We start from the raw sequence: 21,941 nt of genomic DNA, 5'->3' as shown, positions 1-21,941 counted from the left end.
TAAAGAACTACTTGTAGCTCTCCGGCCTTTTATCTGTTACTGTAACACTAAACTCACCAATATGTGGAGGTTCATTTCAAAGGAGCCGTAATACAGCCATCAAGCAGCTAATCTTGGAACTTGAAACACAGTGAGATGACCAAATTTGGGTCCAACAAAAAGGCAGCGAAAACAAAGACACATTCTGATTGTGAGTCATTATTGTTTTAAAGGTTACTGACAGACTGCCTTTTCATTGTTAACCTTCCGTGCTGTCTAGTTGTGCATATGCAGTTTTAATGTGAGTCATTATTGGTGACGCTTCAGCTGAGCTCACGTTTGATTTTACTTCCAACTAACATTTTAGCAAATCTGGATAAACTGGTTTCCAGTCTGGTCGGCATATTTTAACACTGTTTCCTCACTGCAGAAACTCAAAATCTTACCAAGTCTATTTGTCTTATTTTTAGTCAGGATGTCTCATCCCACTCTTGATTTAAGATACATTCATTTAACAAGTGACATTTCAGCAAGATGGAGGGACTTGTTTTAAGACAATGCATCTTAAATATCTTAAGTCAAACAATTTTGAAATTATCTTGTTTTTAGTTGAATTTTACAACATAACTCAAAATGTTTAACCCTCGTGTCGTCCTGCAGGTCAAAATTGACCTGTTTTAAAGTTTGAAAATGGGGAAAAAATATATATTTTCACAGTGAAACTTCTGATTTCCACATTTTCAACATTTTTGGGAAATCTTTGAACATTTTTTGGTGGAAAAAAATGAAATGTTAAAAATGTTTCTTAGGAACATTCACATAAAAATCAACCAAAATCCAGCAAATTTCGCTGGATTTTGGTTGATTTTTATGTGAATGTTCTCAAAGAAAATATTAGAAGTTTTACTGAAATATATGGAATCACTTTAGATATTTTTAGGATTTTTTTGGGAAGATTTTTACTAATTTTTTGAAAATACTTACGAGAATATTCTTGCCAAATTTGGGGCATTTTTTTTTAAATAAAACTTTCAAGGGAAACTTTTAAGGAATTAGTGGAATTTTCTTTCTGAAGGTTTTGCAAATTTTCAGAAATTTGGGGAATTTTTTTGCTGATTTTTTTTTTTTTTTCCCAGACAAGGAAACAATATTTTTTGGTGCCCGTCAATGGAGACAGCAGGAGGGTTAATACATCTCAAATTAGGAGGTTACATGAAAGCAAAAATCTATTTTTGAGTGAAAAAAAATATAGCTTAAAATAAGTTTTCCAAGCTAATTTTGAGATCTCAAGATTCTAAATATCAGATCTTATTTCAAGAAATCTTACTAAGCCATTTTTCACTTGTTCTGTTGGCAGATTTTTTCACTTATTTCAAGTTAAAATTCCTTGAAATAAGTTTTTTTTCTTGTTTTGGGAGGAGCATTTTTTCCAGCGCTGATTTCACTTCACATCTGTATTGTGCACGTCCATGCACACTGTATATGCACTTTTTTTTGTCAACCCTTGTATTTGCAGGAAAAGTTGCATGTAATGTTACAGAAGTGCTGTAATGACTCCTGACATCACACTGGATATTTTTCATTATGCTAACGTGTTGTCTTCTGCCTCTTAATTGTGTTTCTTCCTTGTATCTCATCTCGTCCCAACAAGGATGTGAGAGAGGGATACAAGGAAGAGCCACAAGGATACACATGTGCTTCATCGCTCTATAAACTAGTACAGAAGCTTCCTCTTTCCTCAAGGTGTATTTACACATCTGGACGATCCTCCATGATTGCAATTTTACGGGAGGAGAGAGGAAATGAGGAAGCGTAAATGAACACACATTGTGCACAGACTGATGGAGCAAAAGTGTTTTCCCTTGAAGAAAATGAAGAATTTGTAAAGCTGGAGATGTAATCTTTTAGTTGTACCTCTTCAATCATAGTAGCTTTTAAAGAAGAGTTTAATAGAGAGACACTGTTTCTGACTAAGATGCTGTATGAATGTCATTAGAGTGCTGTAATTTCAATTTTCAGTTTTCTTTTTACGTCCCTCGTACCTTTTACCAATTGTGTCAAAAGTCCATGGTTTTGTGCCTTAAAATCTACTCAGATATGAATGACACATGACTTATTTATCTATGGATGGTTGGATCTGATATTAAATTTGGTTTAAAGATTGTTCTGCTACATCCAGGACTAATTTGTCTCCTCTCCTCTGCTTCCACAGGGACTTTGAGGACAGGTGAAAACAGCACTCGGATAGTTTGTCAGGCTCTACTACACAGCCGGCTGCCCTACGATGTTTTTGTTTGACTCAACCACCAACACAACCTTTCCATAAAGGACAGAAGATCCAGTGTTACAGTCGAGGCTCTATACGTGAAAACTCAAGCTAATTATGGAAGAGGCAGGAAGGACAGAATCAACCTGTGGAGCTCGACTGAGACAAATACGGAATCCTCTACATCCACACTACATCAGCCACTGAAACACACATGCATATGCACATTGAAAATGGGGGGAAGAGAGAAATAAAATCACCCTGTTGTCACTACATTTTTGTCAATCTGCAATCGTTACACTCAAACTGCCTGTGAGAGAGAAGAGAGACGGAGCGAGGATGAAACACTAACCAAAGACAGAACACAGACCTTTTCTCACAGCCCCTACGTGCTCTCTGCTGTAGATTTCCACCTGGTAGTCGGGGAAAAATCTAGCAAATAAAGTTTTTTCCTAACGCACCTCCACAAGGACACCAACGGTGATGATGAGAAATGAACGGTGGTGGACCCTGCTGAGCACACCTGCTGGCTTTAAACTTTTGAGGGGGGCGTAGGTCACTGACAAAAGGCTTTTATATCCCAGGAAACTGAAGATGTTAACGTGTATGTTTAAATGTGAACATTTTACGACTGTGTCGCCCCACTCTCCTCCGTCGTTTCCCCCCCTGGATACAACCAACTCTAAGGGACCTCTGCCAAAGTGACCTCCCTCCTCTTTGTTTTCTCGTCCTCTGCTCACTTTGGCCCCTCAGGAATCCCCCAAACCCTCTTTTGGTTCTGATGTGACGTGGAGCAGCTGCAACCCACTCGCCTCCGCTGTGGCAAAAATGCTTTTGACACGTCCGCTTTTGGTTGAGTTTCTTACGGTTTAAGGAAAAGTTGTTTTTCCTTGATTCTCTGCAGCTCGAGACTCCATTTATTGTTTTGTTCGACCGGTGATCGTCATGTGAACCCGTCTGAAGAACAGCAGCCTGATCTGTGCCACCATCTCCCCTCTGTTTCCTCCCATCCCTCCGTCTTCTGCTGGTACTTTGTGCCACCTCACCTCTCTGCTCCTCATTCATGTTGCCTTCAGTCTCACCTCTTCACAGTCACTCTTTATTTTTCTTTTGCTGCTTTGAGAGTCAGTTATTTTGTATTTATTTTATAGCTATATGAGCCTTCTCTGATTTATTTTTCCTCATTTCATCTTCACCCCCTCCTCCTTTTATCTTTTTTTTTGTTTAGGGGTTGCTTTTAAAGTTGACCCTCCTTTTCTGATGTATATTTCATATCCAGACTAGAGCAAATATTTAGTTTTGTTTTTTTGGGAGGGGGCGGGTAATCTATAATGCTAAATATGATTGAATGGTTGACAATTGATAGCAGTCGGGGTGCAGAAATGAAAGCAAATGCAAGGAAAGCAGCAAACATAAGAGTCCTCGTCGATACTCCTTGTTTTTAAGCTACTCTGCTGGGTGACGCTGTGGCCACAAGGGGGCGCTGCTGTTTTCCTACAGACCTAACGGAGATCAGTCTGAACAACATCCTGTTTTGATAAATCCAACCTAAATTTTCAAAGCAAGACAGTAAGACTTTTACATGAAATGTCAGCTTCATGTGTGTCTGAAGAGAGCTGCTTTTCCCTGCTTTGGTTTTTTTTTCTTCCCTGAAGCAGGTTCAGGCAGGTGTGTTTTCTTCTGAACGGAGCAGCGTTCCACCCTCCTGCTCTTCTCCACCCAACAGGTAGTTTGCCCCCACTGTTTGTAACGCTTTAATTTTTAGAAATTTTTAATAATATGTTAACTTAATTGAAATGTGCTGGTAATCACAAAGATATGTATGGCGAAATTTGTTCCTCTCAAATAAATGCATGTAATGACTAAAGACTGAATGTTTCAATGAAATTAACCTGTTCAGGGTTTTAAATGTCTGAACACTGTACACGAATGCATGAAAAACAGGGGAAAAGATAGGTTTTTTGAAAAGATTTCATAGATCAGAGTAAAAAATTGCATGTATGAACTGGTTACTTAATACAGTACTAAACGGTACACAGGTGTTAAAAATCATAGTTTTATTTCCACTATTCATTAAAAAAAAGATAATTACAGCTATTGTGATTGCAATACTTAACACACAGACGCTGACTGAGCAACGGTCTATCGGCACACAATGCCAATCATGTAACGGTTCGACATCAGGCAGGTTGTCTGTGTGTTTGACACTGACAGGTGACTCCTTACAGGGACTAAAACTAAACCTGACACTGTGGAGGCTGGACACTCTAAAATTATTGGGGGGGGGTTATTATTATTATTATTATTGGGGGTTGCGTGTTGTACTACAAACCAGCATTTTTTTCCAAGTTGCGTTTAAACACTGACACGTACTGTTCAGATTTTACTCGACTCACCTAGAAATGCAAAAAAAAAATACATTTTCTCTGTTATTTCTTGTGACCAATCATCCAGCTGCCACCTGTCTTTTAAATTATGCATAAAATTTGGTGTTTTCATGGCTTTATATCAGTGGTACGCAACCTGACAATAGAAAACCAGGAAAACACCATTTTTTTCTGGCAAAACATATTTCTCAGACTTTCCTTTGCTCTTTGCTTTGTTTTATGTCTTAATTTTGTGTGTTTTAGGCAGCTAGAATCCTGGAAAAGGAAAACAAATTGTCCCATGTTGAGGAATTAAGAACTTCCACATCATTAACATGCTGGTAGAACTGAAATTGAATAAAATTCCATTCATTTAAATGCCATACCATAGTCATTACAATACTGTTTATATTGAAAAATGGTCTTTTTTAACCCTCTAATGTGAGGCTTTCATACTTGGCTGATTTTGAGATTCTTCCACATAATTTTACCATGACAAATATGTCATGACCATATTTACTTGAAAAAAACTTGAGAATTTCGCTGGATTTTGGTAGATTTTTTTTTTTTGTGAATGTTCTTAAGGAAAATATTAGAAGTTTCACTGATATATATGTAATCACTTTAGATATTTTTGGGATTTTTTGGAAGATTTTTACTCATTTTTTGAAAATATTTACAAGAATTTTCTTGCCAAATTTGGGGGATTTTTTTTTTTTTTTTAAATAAAACTTTTAAGGGAAACTTGTAAGGAATTATTAAAGTTTTCCTCTTGAAGGTTTTGCAAATTTTCTGAAATTTGGGAAATTTTTTTGCTGATTTTTTTCAGACAAGGAAACAATATTTTTTGGTGCCTGTAAATGAGAACAACAGGAGGGTTAAACTTATTTTGAGTTTTCTTATAAAATTCAACTCAAAACAAGATAATTTCAAGATTGTTTGACTTAACAAGATGTTTAAGATGCATTGTCTTAAAACTAGTCCCTCCATCTTGCTGAAATGTCACTTGTTAAGTGAATTTATCTTAAATCGAGTGGGATGAGACATTTTGACTGAAATTAAGACAAATAAACTTGGTAAGATTTAGAGTTTTTGTAGTGCAACCTGTGGCCTCAGAATGAGCTTTACTAAAGCAGAAAGAAACATCATCCTTGTGCGACCTAAAATCATGTTTATGTTCCAGGTGTTCCTCTAAATTCCTGCTTTTGTTTCCCACCCATGATCTGGAATAGTTTATTGTGCTTAAGCCGTTTAGAAATGAGCATAAAACTGAGAGAGTCACTCTGACTGAATTACACAGCGATGGAGATCAGTACGACTCACGTTGCAGAGTGACGGGGCCTCTGATTCTTGGAGAAGTTCCTCCTGAGGCTCTTATCGTCTGAACCCTCTCAGCCCTTTGTACTTCCACATCACAAGGGGTGAGGAGGCTGTCCAGCAGTGAGGGTGTGGAGCACAGGGTGGGAGCTCGGCTTGTATGTGTTACTGTGGGAATTCCAGACGCCACTAATCCACCCTGTACAATAATGTGAGAAAAAATCAGCGGTTATTATTATGATGTGGCGTAAATTAGCCTGAAACGCTCACAGACGCCTCCAATGAGGTAAATGTTAAGGGAGATAACTGCTGCTTGTTTATTTTTATCAGTCACTTTCGGTGTTAAATTTCCTAACCTGAACAAAGGGCTGTGAAGGGCCAAAATAACTGAGAGACAACCATTAAGCTTTTTTTATTATTATTTATTTTATTGTCTAAAAAACTGTTATACAGGGTTGGTCCTGTACACATTGCCTCTTGCTTGGTTCATGATCATGTTTTTTAGAGGCCAGAAACGACTAAACTACCCGATTATTTCACACACAAAAACTTTTCTTTGTGTTGAAGCATCATGTTTTTCTAATCTTAACTATCTATGGAAGTTGTTTTATATATAACCAGGGGTTAATGTGGGATTTGGCAGGACAGGACACCCTGAGATCAGGTATCTCACCTCCCAAACTGAACTCAAAAACTGTCACCAAATAAATTTTAAGTCTGTGTGGCTGTGGAATAGAGAGACAACAGTGGTGGTTACATGGTATATATCTGAGTTTCAACATCTTCTAGTTTGAAGAGGGAGGGTTTTTTTTCCACATTTGGTGGATTTTTACTGGGGTGGACATTTTCTTTGTGGACTGGCTGTATGATCAGTTCTTATTTTAAGGATCCACTTCTTCACTGCTCATTATGCAGATGGGAAAAAATGAACAAAGTAGACGTAGGAAACAGAACTCGGACCAATCCAACCAATCGGACCAACAAGTTTGGTTTTATTGCATCTCTGAGGATCCTGTGAAACTCTGGGTGAAATTAAACATTTCCTAGTGTTGTGTCTCCCTCTTGTTTTCTGTTTTACGTGACTAATCATATGGCCGGTGAATCGCCTGAGGACCATCTCCCACCACATTGGTATGAAACATGTGATTGTGCACCTCAGGGCGAGAGGCTGAAGAATCCATCAGTTTTCTTTCTGTGAAATTGCTCCACAGATGTTTAATTTCCTCCGTCTTAGGTAAAAAGAAGCTATTCTCAGCAAGGAATCCCACCCGCGTATATTTTAGATGTATTTTTGATGAATACTCACTGGCTGTAGACTGCATTGTGCCCTGGTGAAGAAAGGTTCAAAGGAATTTATTTCTCATCCACACAGAGGAACACTGGATCAAACTGGGCGAATGAAATTCTCAGGATAACAGCAGCAGCTGCTCAGAAGAAACAACAGTAAGGAGCGACTTGCACAAAAATAGAGACAATACAGATAAGCAGAAAAGGAGAACTTTAGTTGGCAAGCAACTGGTGAAAGAGTTCTAAAGTTAAAGCATGTTCAAGTCTGCTTTAGAAACCAAAAATACAGGTGACTAAAGTTAAATGACGAATCAATTGTTTCGTCTTTAATAAAGTCAGTGGTATTGATAATAACCGACGCTATCTATCTGTCAAAGTAACATAGTTACTGTCCAGCAGTTGTGGGTTTTAAATTAAGAGAATTATCTACAACTTTTAATGTGGCAATATTTTTGACTCCAGAAACAATGTTCACGGTGAATTTTGAAATTAGAATTTTGTAAAATATCTCACACCGATCTGAAATTAAATCAAAATTATGAAGCCAGTCTGTTGATGTTTTAAATACATCTAGATACCAAGAAGCAGATTTGTATCCAGACTGTCTCATATTTCAGCCTATTTGTTTGACATAACTACACTGTGGTGCAGTGGCCTCCTCCATTATACAACAGTGTGTATATCCCTGTGCAATGTCATTTATATGTCAAATGATTCAGAATCATATCACTTCTCAGTAATTATGTCATTTCTAAGTTGAACTTTAATTTATTTCCTCTTGTGTAAAACTTAAAACTAACAGTTTAGATTCACTTTGTTAAAAATACAGGCCACACAGTAGGAACTAAAGTCAGCATCATTCATTACAGTCAATTCTTTTTTGTAATACTTAACGTGTCCACCTTTATTTTTGAGGACCAACTCAAACCTCTTTGGCATGGCACATCTATGGTCAGATATTTTGTCATTCATTACAGACGATATATTTTAGCTGCTCTTTGCTCAAGTAACTACCTTTCACTTTAAATTAAGTCAGAGGTCTATTAGACTGAAGTCAGGCAGTGTACTCAGACAGGTCGTAGTTTCCACCTTTTTCTTCTTTTAAAAACTCATGTGTGACCTTGGCAGTGTGCTTTGGATTATTATCATGCTGGAATGTTCCAGACTGAGAGTCATTCTGTCAGTCAGTATTTTGGTTTATCCACAGGCATTCATGGTGCACATTTTGCCCTCGTGGAGCCTCATATCATCACATTCCCACCCTAGTGCTTCACTGTTGGGATTATACATTCACTGTGGTGGTTCATGAGAAATGTGCTTAATCTCAACCCAGCAAAATACATTTGTCTTGGCCACATCTGATCAAAAATGTATTACCAACATTCATCAGACTTCTCTTTATGTCCTTTAGCAAAATTTAATCTTGCAGTTTATTACTGAATACTAATATTTGTCTTGGCTGCAGTGCATAAACATAGATGTAATGTAGTGTTCTTCTGTGCTGTCGCAGAAACTCTGATTTGCAATGATAACCTCTATGTGAAACATTTGGCCACTTGTTTTTCAGAGCTAGATTGTGCAAGCAGTGCACTTTCCATGGCTTCATTTCAGGACGCCATCTGTGACTCTGATTAGTGCTGCTGTGGCTCACTCTATACCTGCTGATTACTGCTGCAACTGAGCTGTAACTAGTTTTTAGTTGGTCATAAATCTTAATGTATCCTTTTCCATCTTTATGAAGTTTCATGATCAGATTTTTAAATTCCTCTGACAGTTCTTTTCCACGTGGAGCCATGATGCAGACATGACAAATAGGTACAACACTGAGTAATGTTCTGATGCTGGTAGATCATTTTATAACCGTTGTCATGCAGTTAGGCTGATTGGTAATTACAGCTGTATTCAACCTAGTTTTAGTTTTTGTTGCATTAAGTTTCCGCTTCAAGGTTTGTATTTTCAATATTGTCTTCCTAAAATGTTTGTTTTTTACTGATCATATAACAAAACTGTCTACTTGTCAACTGAGGGGGTGTACTCACTTCTGACGCATATTATAACTGGTAAAAATGATGGATCACTTAGCAGCTAAAAAGCAATATATTCCTGGTCAGGAGTGAATAGAGACCAACCATTGGGTTGCTCCATGTCTGCTGGATGTGTAAACAACTTTATTAGACAATAATATGTCAGTATTGTGTTATCAGATTGCCTTAAAGTGTCCAGTAATAGTCAATTTAAAGTAATACTCCCACGGGAAAGAACACCCAGTTCTACAGGCAGCTTTGTGGGTGCTGAAGGTTTAACTATGCTGCCAGGACTGTGGCCCCTCTTTCTGCTTCGGGGACAGTGGCAGCTGATCAAATGCTTCCTCGCTGGGTCTTTCCTTGGGCTTAGCTGTGCCTCAGGAATGTGCTGGCATGCTGGTGGAACAGTAGGGATTTATCTGAGGTGTCAGCCCCTATCTGGCCTGTTGATTCGCAGTTCAGTAGACTGAAACAAACCCCTGCACACAGGAGCAGGGGCTGATGGGACGGCAGCGTCATCCGACCCATCATGAGAGGGGGACAGAAAGGGTGCACCACATCCACAGGGTTTCAAAAAGCTCATAATGCTAACAACAGTGATATCATAACATAATGACAATAATAATCTATTGTAAAGCTAAAGCTATAGGAGACACTTAGTTTAGCTTAATGTAAATGAGGAAACAACTACCCTAGTTCTGTCAATAGACTGTATGTAATGATGGACATAGCCAGTGGGTCTGATGAGTGAAGCAACGTGCTCTAAACCTGCAGTCTTTCTAATGGCCAGCAGGGGGCAACTCCTCTGGTTGCAAAAAGAACTGGATTTCATCAACGCAAATGAGAAAATGACTCTACTTCTCACTTGATTTGCTGCATGACTCAACATTTTCCTAATGAGTTCATGGTTTCAATCACTACTTTCAAGTCAATACAGTAAAATGTTCATTTTGTAAATTATATTTCGTAAAAGTAAAATAGATGAAAAAGCAGGGTAATTGACTTTGAGATTTACAGGATGTGACCGTATCACGGCGCGCAGTTTCTTCAAATTCTCTGGTCAGTTCAAGTTTCCATTTTAGCTCTGTACCAGTGCATGCTGGGAAGTCTGCTGACATGCTAGTGCTTTTTCTAAACTAAATGCATGAATTGAGTGAACTCTCATCCACTCATTCATTCAACTAAGTCAAAATGCCTCAACTTATACGGCCTCATGTTTTGAACTTTTAAAGTGGTATGAATTTTTTTTAAATTCTTTGCTGGTACGGTTAACTCAAAATTAGTAAAACTCATATATTTACATTCTGTTAAGTAGAAAAGATGAATTGATTTGACTAAAATCTGTCACGATATTTTACGCCGTTGCTACACCCTTATTTGGAGTGTGGCAAACGTTATTCAGTGTTTACACAGCAAGATTTATAATTGTGCATTAAATTGTGAACACAGTGGCTGCTGATAAGCAAAAATTAGCTTGGAATGTTTATCACCGAACCCAAGGTAATGAAAAAATCCTGGATGTCCTGCCTAATTTCCCTACAGTTCAATCAGAATGACTTTTTAATGAAAGAACCATGAATCAGAAGGGAAAGTAATTCAGGCAGCAACAAACTATTTCGACATTTAGAGATGTTTTGAATCCAGCATCAAACTGATCATGTAAATCTAAATTTAACAGTACTTTGTTTTATTACAAATGACTTGTAGATGAATGTGTAAACACAAGGTTCATGTACATCCAAGTAAACATGAGCCTGTAGCATCTATTTCAACCTACTCTGTGTCTGCATAGTGCAACACAGCTGAAGACATACAAGCACACTGTTGTAACTCGTCATGCAATCCTAGAATAGTTGAAGGGATTGGAAGGAGAGTGGTTTAACCCACTTTTTCCACTTTTGACATTTGAAACACCACTGTAACACTTAGTTTGGGCTGTGAGTTAGACCACTTTGCTACTAAAATGTAGACCACAAAATATTACAGAAAATATGTAAAACTCAGTTTGGATTGTTTGTGGGTTGGGCCACTCTGCTTCTGACCCCCTCAGTTAAAGAAATAAACCAAGCCAATAATGAAAACAACCTTACCTGGAAAACATTTGCCCTCCCCCCAATGAAGTGATAAAAATTGACCCACAAATGACACAAGCTGCCAACCCCTGCTGTAAATGATATGATAACAAGGTTATCATAAGTCAGCAGGGTAAAGTACAAAAGTTAATTAATGCTTTGTTTAACATCACAGTCAGACAGTGTTTCCTCTTTTTACTGTTTGTTCTGCTTAATTGTGGAGGGTAAAATCCACATTAGAGGCTCAGCTCTGATTTCCAGCTCTAATAAAACCATCAGTAGCCTGTATCTAGAGTATACTGTAATTATTTCACTGCAGTCAGACTGAGAGATAAAAATATTACTAAGATATAGACTGTTCTCTTCTGGTGAGTCCATCTGTAAAGCATCTTTAATATTGCACTAGAAGCAGACATCCGAAATGCTTTGAGGGCTAATAGAGCTCAGAAGGTCTCACCTTCTGATGTGATCTGGTTATGTAATCCTGACGACACAATGGGGGTTTAATTCGTGCAAATTAGCTTCACTTGATCTACTCAGGGGAGTGTACGGAGGGTGGGTGGGCTGTGTGAACGTCCCACCAACGAGCCGAGGAGGGAATGCAAACAGGGATAGCTGAGGAGAGGACGATACTAGCCACCCCCCTGCCGTGACTGCCATCACATGACTGTGATTAGAGCAGAGGAGGAGCGTGGTGGGACAGGGAGAGGGAGAGATGGTGAGCACGACCATGAATGACATTTTTCTGATTTTGGCGCACAGATCACAGCCAGGAGTCCAACTTGCCTTTGATTGCAGGCCGGGGGTCTTCCACTTCTGTTGGGTAATTCAACTTTTGACTACATTTGTTGCATTTTTGCTGATTGTGCAGAGTTTTTTGAGGGTTAAATGCTGGTTGAAGTACTAAAACCACAGAGTAGAAAAGTTATTTTGCAAGTAAAAGTCTTAAGTATCATCACAAGAGCATTCACTATGCAGGAGGGCTCAACTCAGAACAATGTGCATTCCAGATTTATACTTACTGGCGCATTAAAGTGCACACTGCACTCTGCAGGGTGAAGCAGGCATGCTCAGCGTGCACTATTACTAATCACTGGTATGTGTGAACAGTGTGTGCTGATGTTGCTAACATCCTGACCTCCAATGCAATAGATGCACTTGCAACATCCCACAGCAAAGTGTACACAGGGAGAAAATTTTATATGAATAAAACTCATTACCGACATACGTACATGTGCACTTTTCATAGCTTTTCACTTCATTCACTTTTTCAATTTGACTTTAAGGACCAGAATCTGCAGCTTTCACTGACAACAAAATCATTTCAAATGGTTGAAATAAGCATAGAGTACAACAGCTTACAGTTGTTTCAAATAAATAGTTTAGAGACTTGAAGAAAGAAAAGTTTGTGGAATTCATCAACAATTACTCACTTCAACTAGTGTTTATTGTATTTGCTGGAAAACTTACTGAAATATTAGATGAGAAAAATAAATTTCAACCATGAGATGCTTTGCACAGACTTCATAAATAGCTTGTGTTAATGTAAGTTTTGTCACTTAAACAACAGGCTCAACATTTCTAACAAGGATCCCTTAAATTTGCTTATTATTTGTGAAATCAGACCTCAACATGTACACCGCGGTAAATTTTAGACCTGGAAACCAGCCTTTGTTGAGGAAAATCTGTGTGATGGATCCCTTCAAAAAGACTTTTGACAATTGTCTACTACAGGTTGCTTGTTACTTGTCCTCACTAAAACTGATACTGGCATTTTAAACGAAGACACTGACAGCTTCTCATCAAAGAAAATGTCTCTAAAAAGATTTCTGAGGTCAGATAATACTTGAATAGTGTATTTTCTTGCCTCTTTTAAATGCACACACCATGAATGTTGTAAGAACAAGTGATTCTGTGTGTCTGAATGTGTCTTAGTGCAGCTCTGCCCTCTCAGTTGCAGGTATGAAGCTGCTAGACTGGTGCATGCTGGGAGGGACCGTCCTGCTGCTGATGTGCGAGGTCGCCGTCAGCCAGCTGTGTAAATCCCTCATCACCCTGGTAGATGGTTTCCACACGCTCTTCCTCCTCATGCACATGACTCTTCCTCTCCATCAGACCACAATCAAATCTCTGATCTCCTCCTTGGACTCCTCTGCGTCTCCTCCACCTGCTTCCTCCATCACATCTCCACCTGCCACCCAGACCAACACCGAAGCATCAACCACCCCAGATGAGACCAAACATGAGACGGCTACACTGTTCAACCACACCTCCCCTCCAGGAGCTCCAGCCTGTGGTCTGTCCTACCCCAGCAGCAGGATCCCGGCTGTGGGGGCTTTCATCTCCGCCCTCCTGCTGGCCTCTCTGTGTACGTCCTACTTAATGGAAATCGTCAGCTTCTGTCTGGACCCACACCCAGTACAGCGCCCCCTGCTGCTGCTGGTGGTCGGAGCTGCCGGTCTGCTCCACAAGATGCTGGTGTTTGGGCTGAACTGGGATCAGCTGCAGGATGAGAAGCTGGTCGGCAGCAGGCAGCTGGAAACTGAATCTCACATTCAAGTGAACCGCGAAGGTAAAGTGTATGAAGAGTGGTGGACGGTGTGCAAAAACATAGAAAAGAGAGCTTGAGGGAGTGATGTTTTTTCACCTGCAAACAGCTGCTTTTTTAATTTTCAGTTGGGTGAGCATGCACCCTAAATAAAGAAGTCAAAGGGAAGTCGAAACCAATCCACAATTCTAATTAGGTTTATAATGTTGTTTTGATTTTCAAGAAACAGTTTGATATCATCAGAAACACATTAATCTTGCAGAGTTAAGATGAGAAGATTGATACATTTCCCAGAGTGCAAAAGCAAAGTGGAGCACACTGCTAAACTCACAGCCTTTCATTTTTATTGCAAACTGTTACTGTTTCCACAATAAAAGCCTCCCTTTTGTACTCTGGGAAAATGCTGTCCTTGAACTGAGGAGCACCTGTTTCAGCTGTAATTTGCTGGAAGATGCCCAGAGAACTCTGTTTTTACAAGAATGATGCATTTTTGGCTAATATTTCTGAGTAACTTTGCTGTAAGGTCTTAGCCTTAATATTTCTATTAGTTTGGTTAGATTCTATAATTTGTATTACCATAGGGTCTTAGGTTAGTCTCCATAATAATAGTGCTATAGAGTCTCAACCTTAATATGTAGTAAAATCTGGTGAAGTTGGATTTTATGTAATTTTTGTGGTGTTATGATCTCTAATGTGTAAATTGTTCAGCAAAATCTCACCATCAATAATACTGTAGGGTCTTAATAACTCCAATATTTAAACTTTTTTGGGTTAATTTTGTACTTTGGCCCAGTTTTTGTTGTCTAAAAAGTGTCTCAAAAAACAGTGACTTGACTTAACAGTATGGTAAACATGTTAGCTTAGCTTAGCCTGAAGACTAGAAACAGGGCAAACAGCCTGACAAAGTCCAAAGATAACAAAGCCCACCTACCAGCTGCTCTCAAGTCGATTGAGTAACACGCTATACCTCACTAGTTACATTCAACAAACTGTTATCAACGTTAATGCTAAACTAAGCTGATGTTGTACCAGATATGAGCGATCCTAAATTCTCAGATTTTCCACTTGGACACCCAGTTTCAGACTGAGACCATACAATAGCTGGCAACTCATTAAATATTTTAATGTCAATAAGGAACTTTACTGTCATTCTGGTCTCTAGAATGTGGACTTTCCAACACCTTATAAAACCTAATTTATAATTTATTATTATTATTATTATTATTATTATTATTATTATTATTATTATTGTACATTAAGGTCCCTGAAACTGATTTCTGTTTGTCAAAGTTGCATTTCAAAGCTTTTCTTCTATAAAAATAATCTGGCTTTGTAGTGACGTAAATATAACTTCACACAGTTACTTCTTTTAGTGCATGAAGTCCCTTAACCTTCCTCCACTACTCCTCCAACACTCGCTGCAGCCTGAGCACACCAGCTCACCTCAAACTGTAAAACTACTCTGTGCTACTCAACGGCAAGTTGTGATAATGGAGTAATTCAGTCGCACGTGAAATTCTGAAGAAAAATAATGACACTGAAAGCTCCACCCTGCAAGTTGACAGGACTGATGCTTCAGATGCTTGTTATGTGTGAAACCCTGGAGGACTGAATCCATGTCCTCCAGGGTTGCAGAGATGGCAGCTTCTTTCTTCTGGGACAGAAAACTGAAGATGTCTGGACTAAACCAGATGTTTGAGGAACCTCTGATGCACATTTTAGACCAAACAGCTGATCGATGAATCCAGAGAATAAAAACATACTGCAGCCACAGATAGTTAAAGACGAAAAGAGGCGTCACTCTGCTGTAGTTCTGTCACATTACATTCTCTTCTCTGTCAGATCAATAACGATCAGATCAATAACTGATCAGATCAATAAATGATCAGATGGATTGAACCTTCATTGATGGGTCACTATGAGGACAACTCCTTTTAGATACTCTGGGACAGTGAATGAAACATGAACTATGAATTATACTGGGTTAGTGTTTGTGGTTCTTTACGTAAATATGTAAATCATGGATACTAATAAATCATCATGTGATTTATTATCACCAAATATCCTGTTTCCATCAAAATTATGTTCAATATAAGATGGAATAAAACAATTAAGTTAGCTAGTGTGAAAGAATGCTATTATGTAAAAATAATCTTTGACACATTAGTGTGGTGTCCAGGTGATGATATTGCTCTGACAGATGTTTTATAATGTAGCTGCTCAGTGTATATTCAGCTGTAAGGAAGATCAAACAGCGTCCATGTTTGTTTTTCATTCCTCTCTTCGACTCCCACAGCCCTGGCTGAAGAGGAATCCATAGGCCGGGAGGAATCCCAAGACATCAGCCAATCGCAAGTCGTGTCTGCTGTGGACGACTCGCTCCACAGTGGGGCGTTTGTCCTCTGTAATCCAGGAACCTCCAGCGCTCCTGACACCGACTTCCAAACTCCACATCAACAACCAGAAGTCCGCCTGCACGACTGTGAAGAAGGGAGCGGCGCTGAAGATCTGAAGGCTTGCAAGTGTGAGAGTTCTTCAACAGACGTCACAGAGAGACGGAAATACAACATCTGCCAGGGACACGTTGGTAAGAGAGTTTGTGCCCTTCTATCACCTCAGTGTCACTTAGACAAGAAAAATAATATTTGTATTTATTGTACAGGGTTGTTTTTTTACATCTTGGGTTTGCTGCAAAATCAAATTTTCTGTTTGTGACCAGCAAACTGTATATTTGCAGGTGTTATATCCAAAATACTGTTAAAAGAAACTCCACAAAGTCACTTAATTGCTGCTCTGCACACCACACAATCTTGTGTAGATACAATTTGTTCATTTGTCTTGAAATTGCAAACACTGAGCTTATATATTGATAATATATGTACATATTGAAGACTGCAATCCATAACTGGGAAATTTTATCTGCTGAAGAAGATATAATCTGATTTGTTGTCTGACTGTTTATCAGCCTACAGCAGTTGCATGTGATTTTGTGCATAAACATCAATATGAAAAATGTATTTTTATCAATTATTTGATCATGATTTGAATGCATTTTGTTTCAACTTCACGTGTAATACCTTTTGAGGGCTCTGTTTAAAAAAACGATGGTACATGTAGTGATTTTTCAAGTCGTTTTATTTCCTATCAGCCCTGATCTCACACGTGCTAATGTTCCTGTAACATTCACATTTTGCTGTTTGCACCCATTCCAGACAGCCAAAAGCAACCTAATACCTCCCCGACCTGCAAGTCATCACGTCACACTGAGAGACCTGAGCCAAGCAGACAGTGGCCAGTCTGCCTCCTGACGTTGGTTTTTGCCATTCGGGGACTTTTTACAGCTCTTCTGGCTCTGATCAACAGCCTGGTGATGCTGCTGATGGCCCCACAGTTCCTGCACAGCTCTGGTGCTTGTAGCGTCCTGGTTTACCTGGATCCTGGCCTCTCTCTGCTGGCTGTCATCACACTGATTGCCACAGCTCTGCCACAGGTCAGGCGCTGTCAGGTTATTTTTTGTTTCAAGACCAAATGTAGAGTTAAACCCAGGAGTTACAAGGAAATTCAAATCCAGACCCATATTGATGGTGCCATTGTTCCATTGGTAAATCTCTGCAGGTGTATCGGTATGGACTGCTGCTGCTACAGGCCTCACCTCCACAGATTTGTGTGTCTGATCTTGGACGGAAGATTGCGAGCGTTCCTGGAGTGCAGGCTGTGCACGACCTTCACATCTGGCAGCTGACTGAGTCCCTCCTGGTGGCTTCTGTCCATGTGCACTGCTACGCTGGGCTTCCTGCACACAGGTGAAGAGAAGACGTTTGTCTCTGCATTGGTGTTCCTGAGAATTTGCAGTTAATCAGTGTCACACATTCTCTTGTGCTAAGTGTGCAGAATGGTCTGATTGCACCACATCATCTTTGTGTCTTTCAATCTTAAATCACCGCATTTTTAGAACGATTTTGAATTTCTATATTTAGATTTTAGGTGTTTTATCCGCTAGTTATCACTGATATGTTTTTTCCTGCTCCACATTTCATGAATGCAGAATAATTTCACATGTGTCCAGGTGTGCTGATCTGACGTCGAGGGTCACTAAAGTGCTTCAGAGTGTCGGAGTGACTTGCTGCACCGTTCAGCCAGAGTTTGCCTCCTGCTCTGGTTTCTCTGCAGGCGGCAGCAGTGATGCCTCCCCTGTCGTCCACAGAGAGGACCCCTCCCCGCCTCCTCCCCTGGCCTGCAGCCTCGCCTGTAGGAAGGCCTGTGCTGGGAATATGTGCTGCTCTCTGCTGGAGGAGGAGACCAGGAACCTTCTGGCACCACCATCTGAAGAGACAAGGGAAGAGCCTCAGACTCTGGTCATCGAGAACACCTTCCTCTGACTGTCAGTTTTAACCAAAGAAATCACTCTGCTAGTCTGGCAGCCAAAGGTTGTGGTCCCCATCATGAGATCTGGGGTGGTGTGTTACTTTTGAGCAATTTTAAATATATAAGTTGGTTTCCAGTTTAGCTGCCTTGGAGGATCACACTTCAAAATCTTCTAGAATTTCAAGATTTCCTACCAGAAACAATGATATTTTGGCCAAGATTGGTGTTTTTGTGTCCAATAGATTCAATAAAAGTATTGGCTATACTGTTGCTGTGTTAAGTACCAATAGGGCCACTATTATGCCATAAATCTCCAGAGTTCGGACCTTTGGCTGCCAGAGTATGGAGCAGAAAAAGTGAATAAAAATCCAGATCTACGTAAATGTGAAGATGAAGATGGAGAATGTTGGGGGAACTAACTGATGTGAAGAAATGTATCTCTTTTTAAGCGTTTTTCTAGTTTTGCGACATTACCAAGGTGCTACTCCAAACATTTTTGTGCAATGTCAAGTGAAAATATGTGACAATTAAGTCTTTATTTTATTGTGTTGCTTGATTTATAGTGGAAACTCTGCATTCTCAGCAATGTTTGAACTGAACAAGAATAAATGATAACATTGATCTGTGTCTAATGAGCCTGTACGGTGAAGCAGAAGTGTTGTTAATAATACAAAAAATACACATTATTATAGAGTCTTCTACACAATAGTATATGAATTAATACATTCTTACACGTTATTAATGATGGCCTAGTGATATAATATTAAATGGGCATTCAGTATCATTATTTTAAAAACAGTTTTAAAAAATTAGGTAACTTATATGCTAATTCTAAACATTTTTCATTAAAAAGTAAAAATAATGACAACATTAACTTATGTACACCTTTCATATGTGTAGATTCACTGCCTGTCGCCAATCGGATTTTACTAAGCAAATAGGCAAGAGCCTTCCATTAAATAATCATTGTAGTGATGAATATGTTTCAGCTGGAACAACTTCTTTAACCCTAGCTGATCCAGTGAGGAGCTTCTCGTTTCTTAAACAACCATGTTGGAAGACATATCCTGTGGTCATGGAAAGGATTTTAATCTGTCTCAGAAGGGTCAAATTATTGGCCTGCATCAAGCAAAGAAAACAACTAAGGAGATTTCTGAAACTACTAAAATCAGGTTAAGAACCGTCCAACGCATTATTAAAACCTGAAGGATAGTGGAGAACCATCATCTTCCAGGAACAAATGTGGTTGGAACAAACTCTTAGATAATTGTAGGAAATCAACAGTAGAACTCACGGCTATGTTTAATAGTGAAAGTAAGAACATTTCCACACACAATGTGAAGGGAACTCAATGGATTGGGACCAAACAGCTGCGTAGTCTCAAGGAAACCACTGATCAGTGAGGCTAATCAGGAAAAAGGCTTCAATTTGCTAGGTAGCATAAAGATTGGACTCTGGAGCAATAGAAGAAGGTTATGTGGTCTGATGAGTCCAGATTTACCCTGTTCCAAAGTGATGGGGACATCAGGGTAAGAAGAGAGGTGGATGAATGATGCACTCACCATGGCTAGTGTCTACCAGCCTGTGGGGGGTGAGTAGATAGATAGATAGATAGATAGATAGATAGATAGATAGATAGATAGATAGATAGATAGATAGATAGATAGATAGATAGATAGATAGATAGACAGACAGACAGACAGACAGACAGACAGACAGACAGACAGACAGACAGACAGACAGACAGACAGACAGACAGATAGATAGATAGATAGATAGATAGATTGATTGATTAAACCTTTATTGATCCCGCAACGGTGAAATTTACAGTGCAACAGAAGCAATTAGAAGAACAGTTTGAATAAAAAAGAGAGCAGCACACGATGTACTCAGTGCATAGATATAAATATTTTCTCCTTCTAGAACAAAAAATACAATATTTACAGCAAAATTCTTATGAATTTACACAGCATCACTATTTACATTTTTATTGCACAGTTAGTAAGTGGGTGAACTGAACTACTGGGAGCAGGCTTGATTGTTAAGTCGGGGTAGGGTTATGATCTGGGGTTGGTCAGGTTCAGCAAAGTTATGTTCCCACAGGATGAGGTCAGCTGACTAGCTGGATATACTGAATGACCAGATGGCATGGGCATGTTCCAAATGACGATGTCAGGATTCATGGGGCTCACATTGAGAATGAGTGGTTCAGGGAGCATGAGACATCATCTTCACACATGGATTGTCCTCCACAGAGTCCAGATCTCAACCCCACTGAGAATCTTTGGGATGTGCTGGAGAAGACTTTGCACAGTGTTCGGACTCTCTCATCATCAACATAAGATCAGGGCAGAAAATTAATGCATCTCTGGAGAGAAATAAATGCTGTGACATCGCAGAAACTTATCAAAATGATGCCACAGTGAATGTGTGTGATTCTCAGAGCTAAAGCTGGTCCAATGAAATATTAGAGCGTCTGACTTTTTTTGGATGGGCAGTGTATATCATGATGGATAATGAAACCCAAATTATAGGGCTGCATAGTGTGCAGAATTGTACATAAAAGTTATAAAGATAATTTATTGTACTTGAAACGCTATAAAGAGAAAACCAGTGTTATATTATGTTATTGCGTTTGAAAAACCATAAAGAAAAACTGGGTGGCATTATGAAAAAAACTAATAAAAGTAAGCAACTGTAATTTTGAATCGTGTTTTAATAAGTGGTGGGAATCTGCTCCCTGAATGACTTTTTAAAGTGTGCAAAGCAATCTTATGAAAGCTGTCTTGTACAGTTCACACATAGACCTTCCTCGTATATTAGGATTTTCAAACTGGAAATAGTTCAACTTATGTGATCATACAGTTTCACATTTATATTAAACATACACAAAGACATGGTTCAAATCGCCTAAATGGTTACATATTGAAGAATAGTTTTCTGGCATCAGTTACACACGTGTCTCTGTGCTGTACAGTGTAAAATATGCAATATATGCTTTCTGCTTTTGAGTTGATTTCTACTTGTACTGTCTGTCGCCTGTAATGACGCGACGTTGGTTCAGGTTCAGTGTTTTCAGGCAGCCAATGAGAATGCGGCTAATTTGCATAACGCAGCGCAGTCTCGGATAAATGTCTCAGTTTCATGTTTATTAGGCAGAAATATGAGATAGAACTTGTAGTTTCCAGTTGCATTTTGTATACACGATCGATGTCTGATCAATTTGAACGAACTATAGTGCTTTGTAGATACCATGAGTCAGGTTCATGTCGCCAGTCTGAGGTATTTATTCTCCGGAGCGCCCTATTTGGGAATGCCCGGATGAGCCTCGGTGGTCCGGGGTGCAGGCTTCAAACCTGTAGCTGCTTAGCGGCAGAGTGGTTCAATTCCACCTTTCGGGCGACAGATAGTCGCTCGATATACATTACGTTAGTAAAACACCGCTAAAACTTATATTTAATCTATCCTTTCGTGTGTTTTCGTGTTGAGGTTACAAAAAACATCGCAGTTTCGTTGTTTCCCTTTCAACGGTTAAACTATCTTCCGGTCAAACTCTGACCTTCACAATAAAAGCCCCACAGCGACAGTCTATTCTCCTCCATCTCCATCGTTACCAAACTGTATTTAAGTGCAACTTCATTGCAGCTTTTCAGGAATATGTTTGTCTGACTGCCGCACTACGCAATGCTTTATAAACGAAGATTTTATACACAGAAA

At 39.3% G+C, this 21,941-nt stretch overlaps 2 protein-coding genes and 1 non-coding gene across 6 annotated transcripts in view; all 3 read left to right on the top strand.

Annotated features, from left to right (window-relative positions):
- The window catches only part of ppp1r37 (protein phosphatase 1, regulatory subunit 37), a 45,083-nt gene extending 40,971 nt beyond the window's left edge, over positions 1–4,112 (top strand). Inside the window, exon 13 of the mRNA XM_023273750.3 lies at positions 2,192–4,112. The gene's annotated coding sequence lies outside the window, so the exon portion shown is untranslated. The remainder of the gene's footprint in view (positions 1–2,191) is intronic.
- A 3,086-nt stretch (positions 4,113–7,198) lies between these two features.
- Positions 7,199–18,845, top strand: LOC111570809 (uncharacterized). 4 transcript variants are annotated; one of them, XM_055012067.1, is made up of 7 exons: positions 7,202–7,371; positions 12,074–12,134; positions 13,266–13,883; positions 16,156–16,446; positions 17,072–17,349; positions 17,475–17,662; positions 17,905–18,845. In XM_055012067.1, the coding sequence occupies exons 3-7, from the start codon at positions 13,274–13,276 to the stop codon at positions 18,236–18,238; spliced, it is 1,701 nt and encodes a 566-aa protein (XP_054868042.1). In that variant the 5' UTR covers positions 7,202–7,371; positions 12,074–12,134; positions 13,266–13,273; the 3' UTR covers positions 18,239–18,845. The 4 variants fall into 4 exon arrangements, with proteins under 4 accessions (XP_054868043.1, XP_054868042.1, XP_054868041.1 ...); XM_055012068.1 differs by lacking the exon at positions 12,074–12,134 and having other exon boundaries at positions 7,199–7,371; XM_055012066.1 differs by lacking the exon at positions 7,202–7,371 and having other exon boundaries at positions 11,935–12,134.
- Positions 18,846–21,539: 2,694 nt separating this feature from the next.
- On the top strand, positions 21,540–21,626 carry trnastop-uca (transfer RNA opal suppressor (anticodon UCA)). Its single transcript has one exon. It is a non-coding gene; the product is annotated as a tRNA-Sec (tRNA).
- Positions 21,627–21,941: the final 315 nt, after the last annotated feature.

Source organism: Amphiprion ocellaris, chromosome 7 (genome assembly GCF_022539595.1).
Source record: "Amphiprion ocellaris isolate individual 3 ecotype Okinawa chromosome 7, ASM2253959v1, whole genome shotgun sequence".
Classification (NCBI taxonomy): Eukaryota; Metazoa; Chordata; class Actinopteri; family Pomacentridae; genus Amphiprion; species Amphiprion ocellaris.
The sequence above is the reverse complement of the archived record's forward strand: the minus strand, read 5'-3'. Positions and strand labels throughout refer to the sequence as shown.

Bases quoted from the DNA above. Each gene is read 5' to 3' on its own strand.
- LOC111570809 (XM_055012068.1), top strand. From the start codon at position 13,274: ATGAAGCTGCTAGACTGGTGCATGCTGGGAGGGACCGTCCTGCTGCTG. The intron at 13,884-16,155 runs GTAAAGTGTATG...CGACTCCCACAG, and splicing joins CATTCAAGTGAACCGCGAAG to CCCTGGCTGAAGAGGAATCC. The intron at 17,350-17,474 runs GTCAGGCGCTGT...AAATCTCTGCAG, and splicing joins TTGCCACAGCTCTGCCACAG to GTGTATCGGTATGGACTGCT.